Source organism: Triturus cristatus, chromosome 8 (genome assembly GCF_964204655.1).
Source record: "Triturus cristatus chromosome 8, aTriCri1.1, whole genome shotgun sequence".
NCBI lineage: Eukaryota > Metazoa > Chordata > Amphibia > Caudata > Salamandridae > Triturus > Triturus cristatus.
The window spans coordinates 228,150,182-228,173,603 of record NC_140591.1 but is presented as its reverse complement, the minus strand read 5'-3'; the positions used below and the strand labels follow the sequence as shown (position 1 = coordinate 228,173,603).

Genomic DNA, 23,422 nt, shown 5'->3' with positions numbered 1-23,422 from the left:
ACTCATCACCAGAGAGTAGATAAGTATGCTTGTGACTGGCAGTAAAATAAAGCACAATTCTTCAAAGACAAGTTAAAAATAAGTGAAAACTGGTGATTGATCTGGAATACCAAACGTTAAGTGTCTGGCAAAAGACTATGTCACTCTCTGAGCACTTCTGCAGAAACAGTATGCCCTTGGAAGAAACACTCCTGGACACGTGTAATGTCGCCATTAGCAGAAGAGCAAAGTAACAATTTTTAATTTTACATCGTCTTTTTTTAAATTTCTTAAACTTTATATATGAGTACATATATTCAGAGTCAGTAAGAACAAGAAGTACGCTAACAGACATTTCATGGTTTTATTATGGTACACAGCAACATTACAAAAATATTCTTTACATCTGCATAAACATAATAATTTAACATTTGTTTACAGATGTGCAGTACAAGTAGTGCACACAACAAAGCAGACTAAAAGAAAGGAAGGTAAAAAATGAACCTGTAAAGAGGATGCATGGAATGAATTACATGATTATGAGAGGAGTAAACAAGAAAATATTTTCTGTTTACAGTTTAAATTATAGACTGATTTGGTTGATCAAAGGCAGATTTGTAAGAAGTCATACCCATAGTTAACATACATAAAGAACAGAGAAAATAGTCCACACAATTACTTCCAAATCTCCAGCACGTCTACAATCAGGCATGAATTAAATGAAGTCATCTGTTACTATAAACAATAAAGAATAATAATTCTGTTCCCTTGTTTTATTTTACATGGTAAAAAAAAATAGCAATCCCCTGTCTGCATGGTCTTACTGCCAGCTCACTTACCTCAAAGAAGCAGTAAACACAGGTAAATGTGGCCTTAACATTAGACAACAGACTATAGCTCTTCATGTATTGATCCTATTGCTGATAATGTTCTCTAGACATAAGGCAGCGGTATCACAGAAAAGTCCTGTAATGTGTTAATGTCCTATATGTGCAACCCTCCATATGTCTAGCCCTGCCATAATGTGGCTAACATTAATAATTATAACCCAATCTACACTTCACTACATGGTATCCTGGGATGCTATATGTTATGCACAGTGGCCCATCAGCCCTAGTATCAGATACACATCCTTGGTATTAGAATCCATTTCCAGATATGCCTGGTGAATGTTATAGCTTTCCACCAAAGGGACTTCGGATCCAATAACCCTTGCCATTTGAAAACACAATATGGGGTAGTCATATATTTCTAGGCTCAGGCATATGGCATAATGGACAGCTCACAAAAACAACACCAAGAGCAGACAAGGGCTAGAAAAAAAACCCCTATCAAACTATCTATCAACAGAAGAAACTGAAGGAGCCAGCTGTTCCAGTCTTGTATTGTTAATGCTAGTTGCTACATGACCCTAAAGGCACAAAAACGTCTCTTCATGAAGCATATGAGCTTGCACGGTCTTGAAGTATTTTCGGGTTGGTGGCCAGCAGTAGGATCACAGGCGAGTCCTCCTTAAGTTACAGGGACTACCTAGCACCTCTTTTAGAATGCACACTTAAAAAAAATGCAATTACGGGTTTCATGTCCACCGTATGGCCCTGCAAGAAAAAAGCCTTCAATTCATATATGGGAGGGCAATGGATAGCCAGTAATTACCTGGAAGAATATGGTCTTCTTGAGTAACTGACTCCCGGTTTAGAAAGGGGTAGTACCAGCATAAGATAAAATATTTGAAAGTTAATGGAGGATCTAAGTAGAGAACACGTACATACAATGTACAATCTTCAAGTGGATCTTTTAGTTCTAGACTCCACTCCCAGTCTGAAGTAGCTTAGTGTGTCTTTGGCTATGAAGACACTGTATTTGATGAGGTAGCCTCTCTGGAACTAGACTTTAATAGCTCATTGTAATTTGAGTCAATGATGGAACACCTAGATTCGGTGAGATGATGGAGTTCATAAGATAAGTACAGTGCGGATGCAATAAATTACCTACAATATTACTAAGAAAAAAAAAAAAAATCAAAAGACTGAAATCTAGCCAAACTCGACGCTGAAAGAAAATTCAATCTAAAGTGAAATTCTGTACAGAGAGATTTCCAAAGCAGCTCTATATCTGATTTTCTGTAATGCAGATTCAAATTAGAAAGTTGCTCCTTTCTGTGAGAGACAACTTTGAAGCAATCTGCGCAATATCACTCTTGGACATCTGCCATTTTGGCGGAATTGGGAGTGCACATCTTATTTCAACAAAAATCTTTTTACCCTTCAGGTCTTTTGAAGGAGCAAGCAAGAGCTTGGGAGGAGTCTAACAGAGCTGAAATCTCTGGTGCTTTAAATCCAATGCTGCCTACCTGGGTGGTGAAAAAAATGCCTTGTTTCTCTTTTTCCCATAAGCAATTTCGAGTATTCTACCTTCAAGGAAGCCGACTTCGTACTGCAATGAGGGTTTAACTAATGCAAACAGATGAAATTTCTTGCTCATGCACATACCAGAACAGGTGGCAAGGATAATAAAAATCATCCTTATTGGACTTTACAATGGCAGGGTTTACAAAAGTCACTGTTAGACGAGGACACTATCAGCAAACTATGGCTGAACATTGTAACATCTCAAACTACTGAAAAGGTTATGGTGGATAAAAAGAAAGACATGAGGTATGTGTATAAAACACTGTGTAGAGTAAGTCTCTTGATGTGAACACCTGACTTGTTCTAAGAATTTTACTGAGATCATAATCAAAATCTGTTTTTGGATTATAAATCTGAAACCTTCTATTAATATAAAATGTGAACACACGTTTGACAGAAGTGTTTATTTTGAAAACATTCTTACCAGCACCAAACTCAAAATAAAGAAAAATAAGCAAACTTGCCAATTAATAACTTTCATTTAGAGGGTTCTATTGTACTTGTTGGACTTTTTATAATTTCAAGTATGTTCAGATAATGCACGAATTAACCATCAACAGTGAGTTTTGTATGTTATGTTCTGTTTTATGGATGTCATTATTCAATAAATTAGTAGACTAGAGAAGCTTATAAAATTACTTAGGACATCTCTACAAAATTGGATTGCTAAGTGTATGTTTCGGTAGCCACAATAATGCAGAGAGGGTTCTTGTTTAAAAAAAAAAAAAAAGAACACTAACGTACTGAAAGATTTTATGAAACGAAATCTAAAAAGACAGACTAAGATATCTGGACTTGCAATTAATTTTTGCTTGTATTATTTGGAATTAAGTACAAGGTTGTGTCTTTTAGCACAAGATCTAAACTCAACAATTATTAAACTTAGTTGTCCAGCATCGTATGGCAAAACTCAATTTTGAAATCATAAATCTCATTCCTAACAAGTGACCCTTTTCAAAACAGCGGGTCTTAATCGCTGATAGACCACAGTGATCAACTTGAACATCTTTTGGGGGATGATGTGCTCAGTTGCTAGTCTGTCTAATCTTCAAAAAAGTATTCATGTAATGCAGATTTGTTTTCCTTTGGTCATCAATTTGCTTTTTTTTATAAAACCTTAAACTTTACTTCCAAAGTCTTACTTTTTCAAAAAGTGCATGTAGTACAAAGTAGTCTTCAGTAATACAAAAATGAAGCACATTAAATATAGTAGTAGGAGTGAAATAAAAAATCAGCCCATATGCACAAACTGTCTAAAATGTCCAATTAAAAGAAGTCAATAGTCCCAGCTTATGTCATCTTTTTGAAGTGAAGTCTGCAGAGTTTGCATGTCCTTTAAAAGCTGGAGGCTTTTCTTGCCTTTGTCTCCAGGCTTCCATTTCACACGGCCAGACTCCATCCCCCTTGTAGTCACAGTCGTGGTAACTCTTACTTCGCTCGCTCCGTGCAAAGTCCTTGTATCTCTTGTTTGTTCATCAAAGGTAGACCTCCGTTTGGTTTTCAGCTCCCTTTTTAATTTCTCTAGCTACAGAGGGGATATTCAAACATTAAATTAAATATAAAGAGCAACCATATTGTCAACAATAATTATAAGCTAAAAAGACTCCCAAAAGAAAAAGCGTTAATAGCCTGTTTCACAAATTCTTTCCATGCAGGTGACTTAAAGAAGTTGTCCTAGCTCACATATTTGTGATTGTGCACATTCACAAATGTATCAAAGACAAAACTAAGCAGGTAGAAGAATCCTGTGTGTGTGTGTTACAACACATGGGGTGAGGAAGTCCATTTGGAGAAGTCCGCATTGATAGGGAGTCAGTCACACACACACACACACACGAAGTGTAAGGGAAACTATTAAACCGACAGAACTAGTACAATTCTACTTAAAAGTCCATTAAGTATGCAAGGGATTAAAAAAAAACTTACTGTATCCGGCGCCATGCAACTCTCTGGGTCCAAGATTTTGTTTTTTACTTTATTTAACTTTTCACAAAAAGCAGACAGACACAATTTCACAAGATGTATGACTACAAGCAGGTGGGTCTTTTAACTGACAAAGAATTGATGTCCATTTTATGAGGTTGTCTACCAGTTGTCATCGCGCCTCTTTCCTCAGATGTTCTTCTGCAACAGCTCATGAATAGCGATCAGTCATGCTTTTAGCCTCAGACCATGTGGACTCCTCCATTGCATGGATATGTGATGCTCATCTATTATTGCCCTGGATATTGCAAATGTAGGTCTCATTTTACCCTTCTTTGGCCTAGGCATTACTCACAGCAAGTCCTGCTTTATCATGAGTTTGGGCAAGTCACCCCTTACTGGATATAATCTAGCCATCACATCCTCCACCCAATATAGTTTTATATAATCTTGCAGTCCCACACATATGTATAAAACCTACTTCTATTTCTCCACACCTGTGGGATGCAGTTTATTTGCTCTGGTAAAACTTTCACATCTTCGCAGGGGTCCGGTGTGTTGTATAAAAAACACTGGATTGTGCCAATGCAATCTTGTATTACTAGACACTTTCTTTACATGCATGTGTGCTTGATTCCAGTCACTATCTTCGATTCAGTCATCACTCCTGTTGTCCTCTAACCCGAAGTTGCCATACTGCTTCATCTGCCTTTAGTACTCTATACTAAATGGAGAACAACCACTTGTCCTGTGCCAGGCTCAACAGCAACCGTGACTTTCGAAATTTAAGGAGCGTTCAAGGAAGCATCCTCTGTATATCCCTCAGTGTTTTCGCTTGCCTTGAATATTGCAAAAAATGACCTTGCCCAAAACCAAAGCCTCTCTACCCACTGAAACATAATAAACTGTCTGCCACTGTATAGATCCCCTACTCTTTTGCATTCCTGTCTCCTCCAGTGTGCCAAGAACATATCTCACCCTATGTGTTTAAAAGGTGCCACACTATAGATCTTTATCTGGTGCAAACAGTGGCTTCTTTATGAGTTTTTACACCACACGTTCCCAAGCTCAACCAACCCGGTCAATCCTATATGGAAACTGTGATGGGACATAACCTCAATCATGAGAAACTCCCTCAATTAGGTATTGCTGTGTGTAACACCCAGTACCTACTTGTATCTTCGAGACACCTTACTGCATGCTGCAGTTGTATCGCCATAATATACACTGCCATATCCGGAAGCCCAAGGCCCCATACTCCCAACCTTTCTTTAATGTTTCCAATTCCACCCTAATGCTTTTACCCGCTCACCAGCAATATCAGGAATCAATCAATCAATCATTGGTATTTATAGAGCGCGCTACTCACCCGGAGGGTCTCAAGGCGCTGGGGGGGGGGGGGGGGGGGGGGGGGGGTTGCTGCTACAACTCGAAGAGCCAGGTCTTGAGTAATTTCCTGAACGTGAGATGGTCCTCGGTCAGTCGAAGGTGGGTGGGGAGGGAGTTCCATGTCTTGGCAGCCAGGTAGGAGAAGGATCTTCCTCCTGTGGTGGTTCTGCGGATTCGTGGGACGGTGGCGAGGGCGAGGCTGGCGGATCGGAGCTGGCGGTGGGTGTGTAGAACGTGAGGCGGTAGGTGGGGCCCGTGTCGTGGAGGGCCTTGTTGGCGTGGGTGAGGAGTCTGAATGTGATTCTCTTGCTGATCGGGAGCCAGTGCAGGTCTCTCAGGTGGGTGGGGATGTGGCTGTGATGGGGGATGTCCAGGATGAGACGTGCTGTTCTGTATGCGTTGCAGTTTCTTCTGTAGTTTGGCCGTGGATCCCGCATAGAGGGCGTTCCCGTAGTCCAAACGGCTGGTGACGAGGGCCTGGGTGACCGTCTTCCTGGTTTCAGTGGGGATCCATCGGAAGAGCTTGCGGGGCATGCGCAGGGTGTTGAAACAAGAGGACGTGACGGCATTGACTTGCTTGGTCATCGTGAGGGAGGAGTCCAGGATGAAGCCCAGGTTGCGTGCGCGGTCCGTAGGCTTGAGGGCGGTGCCCAGTTCCGGGGGCCACCAGTCGTCCCATGTGGAGGGGGATGATCCGAGGATGAGGACTTCAGTCTTGTTCGAGTTCAGTTTCAGGCGGCTGAGTTTCATCCATTCCGCGACTTCTTTCATTCCTTCTTGGAGGTTGGCTCTGGCAGTGGCGGGGTCGTTGGTGAGAGAGAGGATCAGTTGGGTGTCGTCACCATAGGAAATGATGTTAAGGTTGTGTTGGCGTCGACACCTAGTTACTTGGATATACAGGGCCGTACGGACCCTGCGGCAACCCACACTTGCACCCCTCAGGGAACAATGGGAACGGGACTTTCGTAGGCCCCTACATGACAGGGAATGGATCAGGGCCCTTAAATACACAAAAAAAGTGTCCCGTAACTACCGCTTTAAGAACATACAGTTACATATCCTACACAGGGCGTACCTCACTCCTGAAAAACTGCAGAAATACTTTCCTGATACACCGTTCGCCTGCCCTAGGTGTCTTGAACCGGCTGCCTCTTTCAAACACATGTTATGGGATTGCCCGACACTTCATAATTATTGGGGAGCGGTACATACCCCCATTCGTGCAGTCATGGGGTTGCAGGACCTATACACATGGGAGGCCAGCGCCTTAGGCATACACGGGCGACACAAGAATAAGAAGGTGGAGAGGCGTTTTGCTTTCTTGGGACTTATCCTGGCTAAACGATGCATTACTATGCACTGGAAGGCGCCGGAGGGACCTCCTATGGTGGCATGGGTGGGGAGAAGTGGGGAAAAGCGGAGGAAACGTTGCTTCGCACGGAGGAAGCCCGGGGACACAGCAAACACCCGATTTCCATGCCCTGGGCGATGCTCATGCATTGCTTCGCACACGAAGCGCTGCCGGCGGCGGACCCGCAAATAGTTGGCTCCCAGGAGGCCTCCACGACTCTGGGGGGCGGCGACCAGGGGGCCCGGGCACCCGGTGGGCCCTAACCTTAAACTGTAGCTGGTACCGTGTTCGGCCCATGCACGGACAGGGATTTATACTCCCGCCATCGACTCCTGCCCCTCCCCTCCCTCGAACCTTCCCCGCGTCTGCAAGCACCTAGCATCGCGACAGGCAAGGACACTACTTTCCGACGTTCGATTCACAATGTCTATACTTCCAGATAGGGTGCACTCCCCAGTTTATATGTCCCCAGTTCGTTAAGAATAATTAGTTGGCCGCGCTTCAATGACCTGAGGGACACCTAACTCAGGGGACAGGGATACATATAGCAGCCCTCATGTAGTGCGGCATCCACAGCGCACGTCCGTGGGATGGGCCCAGACATACGATAAGGCAGGGACCTTTGACACTCTGAGCCTGTGAGATCCGCTGACTATACTAGCAACAGCTGTACACGGTGGTCCAAGGGCACATGAATACTGTGAATCCGAATGTGCATATATTTGCAATATGTTTAATATAAATGCCAATAAAAAGAATTTAAAAAAAAAAAAAGGGGAGGAGCGAGATGGGGCGAAAGTTCTTGAGGTCGGTGGGGTCTGTGGTGGGTTTCTTCAGGAGGGCGCTGATTTCTGCGTGTTTCCAGCTCTCCAGGAAGGTGGCGGATGCGAAGGAGTTGTTGATGATGTTCCGCAGTTGGGGGGCGATGATGGCGTCGGCTTTGTTAAAGATGTGGTGTGGACAGGGGTCAGATGGGGAGCCGGAGTAGATGGTGTTCATCGTGCGGATGGTGTCTTCTGTGCTCACGGGGTTCCAGGCGCGGAGGGTGGTGGTGGCGGGTGTGGGTTCGGTGGTGGGGTGCGTGGTCTGGGGGCCGAAGCTGTTGTGAATGTCGGCGATTTTGTTGTGGAAGAACAGGGCCAGTGAGTCGCAGAGGTCTTGTGAGGGCGTGATGTCGTTGTTGCTGGCGCTGGGGTTGGAGAGCTCCCTGACGATGCTGAAGAGTTCCTTGCTGTTGTGGGTGTTGTTGTCCAGTCTTTCTCTGAACGCTGTCTTTTTGGTGGTGCGGATCAGTTGGTGGTGTTTGCGGATGGCGTTTTTGAGGGCTGTCATGTTCTCTGTTGACTGGTCGTGGCGCCATGCTTTCTCGAGGGTCCGTCACGATTTCTTGGAGTTTTTGAGGTCGTCGGTGAACCACGGGGCTTTCTTGCTGCCGGTTCTGGTGGGGGGGTTCTTCAGTGGGGCCAGGGTGTCGGCACAATCGGTGAGCCAACGTGTGAGGTTGCGGGCTGCTTCGTTGGGGTTCGTGGTGTGGGTGGGAGGGTTCTGGCTCAGCGAGTTGGTGAGCTGGGCTGTGGTGATCTTGTTCCAGCATCTTCGGGGGATCTGTTGTGGGTGGTGATGGGTCGTTGTTTTTCTGAAGTTGAAGTGGATGCAGCTGTGATCTGTCCAGTGTAGTCCGGTGGAGTGGCTGAAGGATATGTGGTTGCTAGAGGAGAAGACGGCATCAAGCGTGTGTCCGGCGTAGTGGGTGGGGGTGGTGACCAGTTGCTTGAATACGAGGTTGGCGAGGTTATCCAGTAGGGCAGTGGTGTTGCTGTCATTGTTGTTTTCCAGGTGGAAGTTGACGTCTCCTAGGAGGATGTAGTCTGAGTGGTCAGTGTGTATCTGGAAGTGGAGGTGCTCGGCGGTGGTGAGGGAGTCGTCGCAGCTGGTCGTGACGCGGATGGTGATTTTATGGACGATGGCGATGCCTCCTCCTGTTTGGTTGGTGCGGTCCCGTTGGATGATCTTGTAGCCGTCCGGGATGGCTATGGCGATGTCGGGAGCTGAGGAGGCGTTCATCCAGCCACCCAACTCCTTAAGCAGTTTTGTTTCAGTGGGTACATCAGGTTGTTCATCAAATACAGACATCCTATGACCAACAACCCCAGGGTATTCTAGAACCAAGCTGAATTCCTCAATGCCCGTACGACTCTTCCGATGTTATGGACAATGTTCTGCCTGTCAATGTGTGCTTTATATGCCTAGGTTTCTTAACTGTTGCTACTCCTACTGAAAATTTACCTCTTGGCAATTCCATCTGAGCACCATCTGAGCACTTTCGTCAAACCACCCATAGGAAAGAGTTTGCTTTTCTCATGACTAATTCGCAGCCCAGGCATTTTCAGTTCAACCTTTTCAACAGCAAGGGCACTGAGACCACAGACTGGCTCGGGAAATCCAGAGCAGTATCTGCATAGAAGGACATAACATGGGTGGCGCCTCCAATCATGATTATAGACTCTCGCACCATGGTCTTAAACCGAACTGTCTGGGTCTATGCGAAGTTGATTTCTGATGCAATTTACTCTGGGACAAGAATATAGTCATGATTCGTTCAGAGGCATTAAGAGTTAACCTATTAAAGTCTCAAGAACCAGAGTGACATACGATTTTAGCAGTTTTATCTCCTTCCCACGTTTAACAATCCATAGACTAGTCAAATCTATGAAGGAACTACAGCAGGTTATGGTGGCACTAGTTGTGTATGCCCAGCAGCATATATACACACAGCTTCAAAAATTGGAACAGAAGATCAGATTTTAAACATACAGAAAACGCATATGACCTGTTTTGTCTTTTACTGGCAAAACTGGGTAACTGTGGCACCATGATGAAGCAAAAGAAGAAAGGCGTACCCTGGAGTCAAGACTTCTCTGGTTCGCTGAATTTCACAGGACAACTCTTTGCACTGCTAGGCTGATCATTTACAGAGTCAAGCTGAATCTCTAAAGCATTGTAGGCCAATCATCCCTTTCCATGGCTTGGTAAGCATACACGTGTGAGCAATTGTGTCTACATCTTACAGCCAAGGTCAATTAAGATTTCAATGTCATTGGCGTACATTTGTAAATGTAGTCCAAATGATGCCATTACAGCTAGGTGGGGAGAGATTTGCACCCTAGGGAATACAGCTAATGTATTTGCACTTGACTGGATGAATTTGACACACTGTATCCTATTGGAGAGAAAATAATATAACCAGTCATAGTCTTCCCCATGAATACCAAAGACTATTTCCATGCACAAGAGTAGCAGGTTGTGGTTGATTGTGGAAAACTTGAGACAAGTCTAATAATATCAACGTAGCATCATGGCATTTATCACAGATAGTTATCAGTTGCTTTCAGATTACCAGAATTGCTGTTTTTGTGTGGGAGACCTGTGGAAACATGGGGAGATTATTCCGTGGGCCGAGTTGAAACAGGAAAATCAAATGTAGTGGACTGAGGTCTATCACTATTTGCAGATACGACACACTCTGCAGGCAGTCTTCCAGAAAAGGGCAGAATTGCCCGAATCCTCACCACTAGAGGACAGACTTCATATGGAATACATCCTCTAGAAATCGATTTCACTCACTAATAAAAAGCTGGTTAACAACACACCGGACATTATGCAACAGTTAAAAGGGAAATGTAAGAGTGATGTTAGTATTATCGAATATGGTGAATGAGAGGAGGCCATTGCATCCACTAGAGAGCTATACGGTCGGGCTTCTGCTTGATTCAGTTGCAGATCTTACATCGTTCGTACTATGCAAGAACCACTATAGTTCGAATGAGGCAATCAGTAGATGATCAGTGTCTATTGGACAGCGGTAATTGATAGTCTGAGGTCAATTGAGGCAGTGGGCATAGAGTTGTCAGCTAAGCAATGTGTGTTAAACGTATGGGGAAGAGATGGATGCCACGAGGTTCACTACACTAGGCGCTCCATCCATCATCTCCTTGTGCTTGCTTTATTCGACGTAAGTTGGCAGGGTATGCCCAGATGTGGGTCCCTTGCTCACTCGATTCAAGGTAGTCTGGCTGATGAGGGGGTGTTACCCAAAACCAGTCCCAGGATGCTTGTTTCCGGTCCAGGGGAGACCCTGCTTGGCAGTACGGTTAGACTGTTCCCATGAGGAACAGGGTCAAGACTGATTTGCATATGGCTGGGTCTGAACTGGGATGGCGAATTGAGCTAAAGAACGATGATTGATTCAACCCAGGTCTGTGACTGGGAGTGAGAGTCTGAATACTTTCAGCGCTCCATCCATCATCTCCTTGAATTTGCTTTGTGGATGACAACAGGTCTGCTGGTGGCTAAAGGAACATTGCTAAATCCTGGGGCTCTGCTAGGTTACCAGACATCGATGTTTGGAAACGAGATAGGACAGCAGGGTTCATACAAGTCCAGTACAGCAGGGCAGTTGCAAGGAGGACTCTAGAGCTTGTTTGTATCCCTGTAGCTTTAGAACAAGCAGAGGCCAGTCAACTAGCCCTTGGAGTCACCCTGGTGGTCCTGGGTTCAAGGTGCAGGTCCAGTCTTTCTTCTTCATGCAGCACGGCAGCAGAGCAGTCCTTATTCTGAGTCTTCCACAGGTCCATAAGGGAGCCGAAGAGTGGGCCAAAGGGTCCCCTTTTTAGGTCGAGCCTGGCAGCGCATGCGCTGGTCTTTGAGGCATGCTGTATTCAGGTATGGACTTGAAGCTCCGCCCAATCTCCTCCCATATTTTTAATTAGCTTGTGTCATTGTCCTTTGTAAACTGTAGCTTTTCATTGGTCAATAGGCTTAGTATTTTTTATATATAGTACGGCACGCCACAGTGGCGGCCGCAAATTTGGTTCATTTGCAAAACCAAAGGGGATGATGGACAGAGTGTTGAACATTGCAAGCACTCACCCCCAGTCAACTGATCTGGGTTTAATCCATCATCATTCTTTAGGTCACTCCGCCACCCCAGTTCAGACATGGCCATATCAAATCAGTCTGACCCTGTGCCTCATGGGAACAGTCCAGCCTGAACTGCCAAGCAATGTCTTCCCTGGACCGGAAACAAGCATCCTGGGACCGGTTTCTGGGTAATCAGCCGTCATCAGCCAGGCTAGCTCTAATCCAGTGGCAAAAAAACAATGGATTTAGGCCCAGAACTCTGTACTGGGATGAATGTATGACATTGTTCTGCATTCTGTCCATCAACTGTTTTTGCATTTGTCACCCCGAGTGGGGCGGGTATGCCCAGACGTAGGTCCCGTGCTCTCCATGCCACTGGAATCAAGCTATCCTGGCTGAAGAGTGGTGAAACCCCGAAACCCGTCCTAGGATGCTTGTTTCCAGTCCAGGGAGGACCTGGCTTGGCAGTTCGGGCTGGACTGTTCCTATGAGGCACAGGTTCAAGACTGATTTGCATTGGGCTGGGTTCAAACTGGAATGGCATGGTGAGCAAAAAAAGATGGATTTAGGCCCAGATCTCTGTACTGGGGTCAATGTATGACATTGTTCTGCATTCTGTCCATCAACTGTTGTTTTTGAATTTGTCACCCCGAGTGGGGTGAGTATGCCCAGACGTGGGTCCCGTGCTCTCCAAATCACTGGAATCAAGCTATCCTGGCTGAAGAGGGGTGAAACCCCGAAACCGGTCCTAGGATGCTCGTTTCCAGTCCAGGGAGGACCTGGCTTGGCATTTCGGGTTGGACTGTTCTCATAAGGCACCGGGTCAAGACTGATTAGCATATGGCTGGGTTCAAACTGGAATGGCATGGTGAGCAAAAAAACGATGGATTTAGGCCCAGATCTCTGTACTGGGGTGAATGTATGACATTGTTCTGCAGTCTGTCCATCAACTGTTGTTTTTGCATTTGGTTTATTTGCAGCGCAGAACATGTCCGCATGTTTTTATTTTTTACTGTTTATTCACTTTTTTGTTGTTGTTTACAAGCCCCTATGCTGCGCTTTCAGGTTACTAGAGGCCGCGCCCCTTTCTTTAGACGGGCCGCGTCTAAAGAAAGGTCAGCAGCCGCTATTAAAGCAAAACCGTGGCATGGGGCGCTCTTACAAAAAAAAAAAAACATTTGTCAACTTGACATAGAAATGCTTTTTTTTTTTTAAATGAAAGCGCCCCATTCCACGCTTTCACTTTAATGGTGGCCACGCCCCTTTTTTGTTTTTTAGATGTCGCTCATCTAAAGAAGGGGGCGGCCTCTATTAATGTGAAGGCGCAGCATGGGGCGCTTGTAAACAACAAATATTTGCAATGCAATAGGTCTCCCATTTGCGAGAATTTAAGCTATTGTCATTTACAATGCCAATAGCTCAAACTCTCGCAAATGTCAGACCTATTGCAGAGCAAATGCTTGTTATTCCTGGCAGTCTTTGAAGTGGGAGAAGTATTTAGAGTTTACCCCTACAGGTGTCTGGAATTACCTACCTCTCTGTCCTAGTCTGTCTGGGGGTTCAATAGGCAAATGTGAATTCCTTTGTATGTGAGCTGAGCCAGTGCCTTAGAAATGCAAATGTAGTAGGTGACAGCTCCACCCCCACCATCCTGCCAGAGATGGCCCGTCCAGGCACACCTAGTCTCTCTACTGTGACACTGTCTGGGACAAATACACAAAGGCCAACTGCAAACTACACCTAGTCATGTGATCCAGGAAGCAAATGGTTAGAACAATAAAAATGCCAACTTTCTAAAAGCGGCATGTTCAGAATTGTGACTTACAATCTGGCATTACCATTAAAGAGGATTTTAAATTACAATTCCTCAGACACAAAACATGACTTTCCTACCTGTTCCCAATCAAAGGTGAGTACTTATTAAATGCAGTTAGGGACCCAATGTTATCCTGTGGGAGAGGTAGGCCTCACATTACTGAAAAACTAATTTGGGAGTTCTTCAGTACCACGACACGTAAAACTTTTTAACTTCTTAATTACAATGTACCCTGCCCTATGTGCTGTCAAGTGCCTAACTTGGGGGTGACATATGTTATAGAAAGGGAGCTTTAGGTCTGACAAGGAGATTATTATGGCAAGTCTAATAGGCAGTTTTAAACTGCATACACAGGCTGCAATGGCAGGTCTGAGACCTGTTTAAAGGGCTACTTGAATGGGGGCACAATGAGTGCTGCAGGAACACTAGTATTTAATTTTCAGGCCATGGGTACATGTAATAGCACTTTACTATGGGCTTGTAAGTAAATTAAATGTGCCAACTGGGTGTAAGCCAATTATATCATGTTATGGCAGAGAGAAAAATCACTTTAGTGCTGGATAACGGTGGTAAAGAGCACAAAGTCCTAAAACCCAACAAAAATGGGTTCAGAAAACAGAAGGGTGAAGACAAAAGGTTGTAGGCTGACCCCCCCCCCCCCCCCCACATAGAGGGCTAAGTCCAACACTAATCTCATGAATCTTCAAAAAACCAGACCAAGCTTTTCTACCAGGCATGTCACTTTAATCATAATCGTTTTTTCTTTTAACCAATCTGATGATTGTTGGGCTACTGAAGTAGATAGCAGAGGGTTCCAAATTCTCTAAGCTGCTTCTGACATCAAAAACAAACTGCCTTTATGATGTTGAGAGACCACAAGCCTGTGTTTTATCTATCTCACACAATAGTTCTCCTTTAGCTTTCAGAACAAGCAGCACTTCAGACGTTGGGTTCTTCTGAAGATAAAAAGGAAAGACCGTAGCAGTGAAATCTGTTGCATGTGCCATCTTTTGCAGATGTACAAACCTATATCAGATACCCTGCTTGCACAGCCCATTGCTGCTCTTACAAGCAAGACAGCACTGTCTTGATAATATTTTTCAAGATTACTCCAATTTTTTTCCTACAAATGTGCCACACAACCTTATTATTTCAACATGGGTTTTTTCACTGAGTCACCTGCTTTGCTGCCTTCTTACACTCTACAGTGGAATTAGAAAAATTACATTTATAACACACTGATTTGGTGGTTGAACAGTGCCTCTAGTTGGATGCTCATCTGTTAACCCTGTGTAGACTGCACACAATGTTCATGGGTGGTTTAACAGTACCACCAATTGGTTCCACATCTGTCACTCCCTTACAATGTAACTGCCTCCTTAGCTGTTTAACAGCACCTCCTAATACTCCAAAATGTAACTCAATAGTGGTTTCTACTTATGACACTGCCACCAACAACAATGCAAGTACTTGTATGTGCTGCTCCTTTTTGTTCTCTCACTTTTCTGCAACACCGTGCTAATACATAGCAGCACTTAATGCATTGTCCCCTCACCACTTGTACTGCCCCAAATCTCATATACCGCAATTAGCCCGTCCCATATAGGCCAAATCACAAACATCTTTTCAACCATGAGCGCTGAAGAAACCACAAGCACTCAATCAAAACTTTAGCACTTCAAAACCTACATATGAAGCATTCTACATAATTACCTGGACCACTTGGAAAAGCATTTTAGGCCTCACAAGGGGACTGGAAAATCTATACAATATCGATAACATAATATTATATTTAGGGGACCTGGCTTTCCCTGGAGCTACCACAATGATAATCAATCTTTGATTCCTACTCACTAAGATAAATCTGGCCAAAGACTGGAGGTACATAACTGCTCCAGGAACAGAAGAATGACAAAGTCGAATGACAACTTTTGGTTGATCGAGACACTAACACATCAATTACGGAGTCGCTGATGTAAAAGTGTCTGTGGTACGAATACTTTGATATAGAAACTGCATATAGTGGGCACATCAATGCCTGCATCTACAACACTACTGCTCGTAGACAATAACGCCCTCTATTCAGTTACGAAACTACAATTACAAGCACACACAAAGTTAGGGGGCCTGCGTTTATCCTCCATGGGTTCACACTATTTTGCGCATCACTTGTCCCAACTGGTATACTGGTCATTAGCCACGCCTGACTTTCCGGTTGTGTGTGTGTGTGTGTGTGTGTGTGTGTGTGTGTGTGTGTGTGTGTGTGGAGGGGGGGGGGGTCATCAAGAGTACCATTATGTAATGTGACACTCCGTACTAATCCAGATCTCTGCCAGCGAAGAAAGATAACCAACTGGTCAAGGCCATATTCTTGCCAAAGAGATCAGCTCATGGACACTTGAATACAAGTCTGTGGCTGCACACCTCAGCACCTCTTCAACATAGCACAGGCTTGACTGTAAGAGCGTGTCCCCATGTCGTGGAATGTGTGGAAATCAGCCTGCATAGAAAGTGTGGGCCAGCGTATGACTAATTCGTCATTCCATGATCTCCAGTCTTAGTCTAGACTTGGGTGTAAACACAGCAATGGAAGAACACACAATAGCTAGCTATGCAATGCTCTCTGCTGTGGGTGTACTGCAACGAGACTCTACACACCGCCGCCCAGTCCTGGTAGAACGGGGTAGGTGTGTACGAGACACGGACTCGGCGTGTCAGTAAGTAGACTTCCTTTTAAATTTTTGATCCTTATTGTTTTAACTCTCGAAAACAAAGACGGGGCATTAGATGATTTAACTTGATATTACGGGACCCACTGAGTCAACAATAAGACGGGAACCTTGTAGAGTTAAGGCAGAAGCTTTAACGAGGACGCGATTCGATCGTACACCACGACCCCTCCGAAGCTTAAAGATTCACATTAAATATGATATTTATCCCTGGGCTTCACACAAAAAGCAGTCAGCATTGACTATGAGAGTTAGCCTCCAACGAGACACAACTATACGCCAATCCAGTCTACGTAGTGCTTTATCATAGGTTTTCTCGATGTAATCACAGCACACTGCGAGCCAGATAAAAAGGTTGGGGCAGCCATTTCGGCAGCATCCAAACACGTTCATTAAGTAAGAGACTAGGGACAGCACCTTCACCAGACATTAGGGTCACAGTCATAGCTTTTATTGAATGTAATTCTCTGCAAAAAATGATCCATCCATACCTTCACGAATATATAGAAGGGAGTGTTTTTAAATCAGAAAAAATGTGTTTTTCAAGCATTTTTGTCAAGTTCACGATGTATCTACAACAATAAGAGAAGGGGTCACCATGACCCTGGAGTTTGTCATTTTTAACTACCCCCGTTCCTCTAGCTGTGTCCATATATGATTACAGAACGCGAGGAACTCCTTGCGTTCATCTACCAGGAACTGCAGTGGACTATCCTTATGAATTGTTAGGGTAAGTCCATTTATTAATTTCACCAACACCTATGTATAGTAGAAGTCACTTCACAGGGTTCAGTTTCACTTAGTTCTTTTCACCCTTCACGTTTAGAGTGCACTTTCACTACATTTGCACTCAGTGGTTCACGAGATATTTAATGTAAACAGACAGTGATTATACCATGCTTTCTGTAACCTCCTTGGCCTTTATCCCCCTACAGGTAGACCGAGCTGCAGGTAACACTATATTTGTGACAGAGAATGCATACTGTTTATTTAGATATTATTTTAGATGTAGATAGACAAACATCTTTTTGGTCCTGAAGAATCGCCAGAGTACTTCTCTAAATGGAGCGAGAAACATGTCGACCCAACTGAGGCAGTGTATATAACTTATTTGATAACTCTAGGTTAATAACACTTGACCTCAGCATTTTTTAACTAGGGGAGAAGACTTCCTAATAAATTAGTTGAGCAAGTACTTCGACCCCTATTTTTAACTACCAACGCATTTTCATCTACATCACTTTAGAGCCCCACACACGCATGCATCCACCGGCTTCATTGGATTAAAAAGATCTCCATAAAAGTGCTCCTTAAACAAGAGCCCGTCGGGTATTGCACCAGCCGACTCGACGCAGGAGCAGCCCGATGATGATGCAATACATTCGAAGGGGTAACGTGAATTACGATACCCTTGAGTTTGTGTGAGGGCCTCAATATCCAATATTTTAAGTGTCCGTGAACACATTCCTCCCCTTTTCTTCCCTCACATATAGGAACAGCTCTGTTATTATTGTTGTACTTTCTGAGGGCACACATAGCTGGACCTTTTTCAAAAAGCGCCCTTACGCCCCCCCTGTTCATTTTTTGGATATATTATGCACGGATTTCTATCCGTGGGGCATCTTCCGGTGGGTTAACCTGTGCATATCCCCCACTTTTAAGGTTTTTATGTCTCTTCCCCTTTTAGTACAAAAAGAATTTCTTTTTGTCAGTTCACCTGAACCCTGAAACTGGCCTCTGCATTCGATAACATCAATACAATAAAGAGAGTATCTCATAACCGGAGACCATTACTCAGATCATTATCACAATGGAAGGTCAAGGGCTGAGTTTTGAGGATGATTTTGTTGATGAGATACTCAATGCCCCCTCAATCCTGGGAGCCGATGGTGGGGCAGCCACAGGGAGCCAGTCGGAAGACTGGCAGTCCTTATCCTCACTAAAAAGAGACTGGGTGAAGATCACACTCCATGGCGCCCTGATGACAGAATACCTGAGGGCAAACATCGCCCCTAATGGTTTAATAGTGAAAATCTTCCCACGTATTTTCCTAGAGGACGGAACATTCAAGACCGATTGGTCACAGGTGTCATGGAAATGCACCAGAGATCTCCTCATATTGATTATTAAGACAGCCAAGAGACTAGCAGATACTCTCTTGGCAAGGATCCAATTGGCAGAAAGCACGTTGAAAAGTGCGACATCTACGACTCTTTTTAAATCAAAGTTGTCGGAAATCAATAACGAGATCGCGGAGCATCGCGAATACTTAATGCGACAAAAGGTTAAGAAGTTACAAAAAGATGTGAACAACTTTAACAAAGAGAAAATGTACCCCTATTTAAAAGAAGATTTTATACCTCCAAGTTCCAACAATTCTGGAGATTCTGATACAAATTCTAACTCCACTAGAAGAGGCTCCTCGAGCAACAGCAACTCGAGCACTGACTCAACTAACCAGGGTACTTCACGTAAGGGGAATCGCCAAACCTACCCTACTTTCCAACCGGCAGCCTTTCAATATCCAACCTTTTGGCAATACCCTATGAATTTGCATGGCCAACCTCAATATCCAATACCACCACAGGGCCCGCCACAGCTCTACCCCCCGATATACAACCAGCCTTTTTTAGGCAGAGGTTGGGGCAGAGGGCGCGGGCGAAGAAGAGGAAACAATCAACAAATACAACAAGGAACCAGAGTCCAGTGGGAAGACACTCCGAGAACAATGGAAACCAGGAGCCACACCAACACCAGGAAGAAGACCTAGTTGTCAACCTTTCTCAAAGAACTCTCACTGAAGTCGAACACAGAGTACTCCAAAAAGGGTTGGGCTTTGTACCAACACCTCAGATCGATGAATTTAAACAGCAGTGCGAAATTCAACAATTTTTCCGCAAAATCAGGTTAAGATCCTTTTTCGATGGAACCGAAACCACAGAACAAACAGACAGTGGTTTGCACACAAAGTCTTCCTTCACTCCGAATATGTCAATGATTCCACCGGAAGTATTGACTTTCGAACAAGCCGTATTAAAAGACCTGGCCAAGATAACCAAACCTAGGAAATACAGCAACTTGTGTAAAGTGGAGATTGAGGCTATTAAGAACCTGTCTCACGATACATCAATAACCATAAAGCAAGCAGATAAAGGAGGGGCCACGGTAATAATGGATACATCAGAATATGACCTGGAATGTAGACGACAACTGAGTGACAGAACTTACTACACTCCTGTCTCCGTCAACCCCACCCAAAACCTACTTGCTACTATCACAGCCTTAGTCTTCTCGGCTGAGAGTGAAGGCTGGATTAGCAAGAAGGAGGCCATATTTCTGGTGAAGAAGAATCCACGCACTCCATATTTTTATACCCTACCAAAAATCCATAAGGGTATTTCACCTGTCCCTGGAAGGCCCATCGTATCAGGGATAGACTCAGTCTTAGAACCGTTGTCCCAATTCTGTGACTACTTTCTGCAACCTCTGGTCAAGAAGACTGCGTCTTACATACAGGACACCTCAGACTTATTAAGACTCTTGAATGAACTACCATCCACGGATGAGATCACACTATTGGTGACCCTAGATGTACAAGCACTGTACACAAATATACCACAGAGGGCTACTTTGAATGTGGTAGAAGAAGTCCTGAATCAGGGAGTCTGGGAACACAACACCCCCACTGGTTTCATCATGGAATGTGCCACCCTAACACTGACGGAGAACTTCTTTGAATTCAAAGGCCAGATTTACAAACAGACACAAGGAACTTGCATGGGGAGCACGGTTGCTCCTAGTCTGGCTTGCTTATATATGTCTGATTTCGAGACCCGGTACATTTATCACGAGTCCAACCCTTTCAGCACAGACATATACCTTTGGAAGAGGTTTATTGACGACATACTAATCCTTTGGAAGGGGGATATGTCGACCTGTACCGAATTCTGTGATTGGATCAACACCCTTGATCCACACCTCAAGTTTTCACAGACAGTGTCCGACAACATCATTCCTTTCCTAGATCTAAACATCAGTCTACATAGGGGCACTTTATCTACCTCCCTATACAAGAAACCAACAGATCGTAATAGTCTATTACTATACACAAGTCATCATCCCCGCAGTCTGAGGGACAATTTACCCATCGGACAGTTCCTCAGGGTAAGACGAAATTGTAGTGACTTATCAGACTATAGAGTAGAAGCGAAGAAATTGGCTAATAATCTTCGGGCACGTAACTACCCTGCCAAACAGATAGCCCTAGCCAGGAAGAGAGCCCGAAACAACAATCGTGAAGCCCTTCTGGAACCCAAAGTGACAGCTCCAAACGAAACCCTGACCTGTGTCACATCATTTACTCCATTGTCAAATCAGATCACTAAGACAATCAAAAAACATTGGAACATTTTGAACACAGGCACCATGCAACTTGAAATTCCTAGATTTGCATTCAAACGCACAAAAAACTTGAAAGACACCTTGATTCACACTCGTCCACGTCCACAGGGGCAAACAATCCAGAGACAATTATGGGAATTGCCACCTGTAACTGGACATTACCCTTGTGGCTCGTGCTCAGTGTGCCCCATGACCACAACACACAAGTCTGTCCTCTTTAACAATAATTTTAAATGGGAGCTACGTCGCCATACAAATTGCAACACAGCGAATTGCATATATCTCATCACATGCCCCTGTAGACTGCAATATGTTGGCATGACCACCCGCCCCATTAAAATACGCATGACTGAACACCGCAGCAATTTTCGCTGCAAAAAAATCACCACTAGAATGTGCACCCACTTTCTAGAAAAAGGACATCTCCCAGAGTCATTCACCTGGCTCATATTGGAATCATTTTCCAACATCACTAAGGATGCTTTACTTGCAAAAGAACAGAGGTGGGTGTACAGGTTGGGCACTCATGTGACAGGATTAAATGACGCTATTCCTTGGGCTTCCATTAAACCTCCTTGAATCACGCCTTCATTAACACTATCTCTTGACATACTGCACTCTCCTATACTGATATAGAGGTTTGAGTGGTCTATAGAGCGTACTTCATATGGAAAGCCTAAAGAAACAATTTAGAGTGAATCGTATAGACCCACAATACAGACTATGTAACTTGGGATGGTGGCCTCTAAATGTACTTTTAACATCAATCGCTTTTTTGGAAAAAATATGTTGCCTCTTCAGATATTCATGACAACAATGTAATTAAGCAGACTCGTAAAATATACCCGGGTCCCAGGGGCGATATGCACTAACGATTAAAAAATCAGAGCCACTGCACTTCAAGAGCAGTTGTATGACATATAATCGACATACCTTGACCCTCACCCAAGATGGCGACCGTATTCACCACCGGCCGCTGTTGAGCTATGCAACCCCTAGTGTCCCTGTCACTTCCGGGTCTACGTCAAACGCCGTCTTCAAATACTGCAACGAGACTCTACACACCGCCGCCCAGTCCTGGTAGAACGGGGTAGGTGTGTACGAGACACGGACTCGGCGTGTCAGTAAGTAGACTTCCTTTTAAATTTTTGATCCTTATTGTTTTAACTCTCGAAAACAAAGACGGGGCATTAGATGATTTAACTTGATATTACGGGACCCACTGAGTCAACAATAAGACGGGAACCTTGTAGAGTTAAGGCAGAAGCTTTAACGAGGACGCGATTCGATCGTACACCACGACCCCTCCGAAGCTTAAAGATTCACATTAAATATGATATTTATCCCTGGGCTTCACACAAAAAGCAGTCAGCATTGACTATGAGAGTTAGCCTCCAACGAGACACAACTATACGCCAATCCAGTCTGCGTAGTGCTTTATCATAGGTTTTCTCGATGTAATCACAGCACACTGCGAGCCAGATAAAAAGGTTGGGGCAGCCATTTCGGCAGCATCCAAACACGTTCATTAAGTAAGAGACTAGGGACAGCACCTTCACCAGACATTAGGGTCACAGTCATAGCTTTTATTGAATGTAATTCTCTGCAAGAAATGATCCATCCATACCTTCACGAATATATAGAAGGGAGTGTTTTTAAATCAGAAAAAATGTGTTTTTCAAGCATTTTTGTCAAGTTCACGATGTATCTACAACAATAAGAGAAGGGGTCACCATGACCCTGGAGTTTGTCATTTTTAACTACCCCCGTTCCTCTAGCTGTGTCCATATATGATTACAGAACGCGAGGAACTCCTTGCGTTCATCTACCAGGAACTGCAGTGGACTATCCTTATGAATTGTTAGGGTAAGTCCATTTATTAATTTCACCAACACCTATGTATAGTAGAAGTCACTTCACAGGGTTCAGTTTCACTTAGTTCTTTTCACCCTTCACGTTTAGAGTGCACTTTCACTACATTTGCACTCAGTGGTTCACGAGATATTTAATGTAAACAGACAGTGATTATACCATGCTTTCTGTAACCTCCTTGGCCTTTATCCCCCTACAGGTAGACCGAGCTGCAGGTAACACTATATTTGTGACAGAGAATGCATACTGTTTATTTAGATATTATTTTAGATGTAGATAGACAAACATCTTTTTGGTCCTGAAGAATCGCCAGAGTACTTCTCTAAATGGAGCGAGAAACATGTCGACCCAACTGAGGCAGTGTATATAACTTATTTGATAACTCTAGGTTAATAACACTTGACCTCAGCATTTTTTAACTAGGGGAGAAGACTTCCTAATAAATTAGTTGAGCAAGTACTTCGACCCCTATTTTTAACTACCAACGCATTTTCATCTACATCACTTTAGAGCCCCACACACGCATGCATCCACCGGCTTCATTGGATTAAAAAGATCTCCATAAAAGTGCTCCTTAAACAAGAGCCCGTCGGGTATTGCACCAGCCGACTCGACGCAGGAGCAGCCCGAT

The 23,422-nt window shown here is 44.2% G+C and overlaps 1 protein-coding gene across 2 annotated transcripts in view; it reads right to left on the bottom strand.

The window, feature by feature from the left end:
* Nucleotides 1-329: 329 nt before the first annotated feature.
* The window catches only part of CEP57 (centrosomal protein 57), a 466,839-nt gene continuing 443,746 nt past the window's right edge, over nt 330-23,422 (bottom strand). The window contains exon 12 of one of the 2 annotated variants that reach the window (XM_085621423.1): nt 330-3,911. In XM_085621423.1, the coding sequence (XP_085477549.1) occupies nt 3,667-3,911 (245 nt within the window). In that variant the 3' untranslated portion in view covers nt 330-3,666. Of the gene's footprint in view, nt 3,916-23,422 lie in introns of both variants that reach the window. The other variant, XM_085621421.1, reaches the window with a different exon arrangement.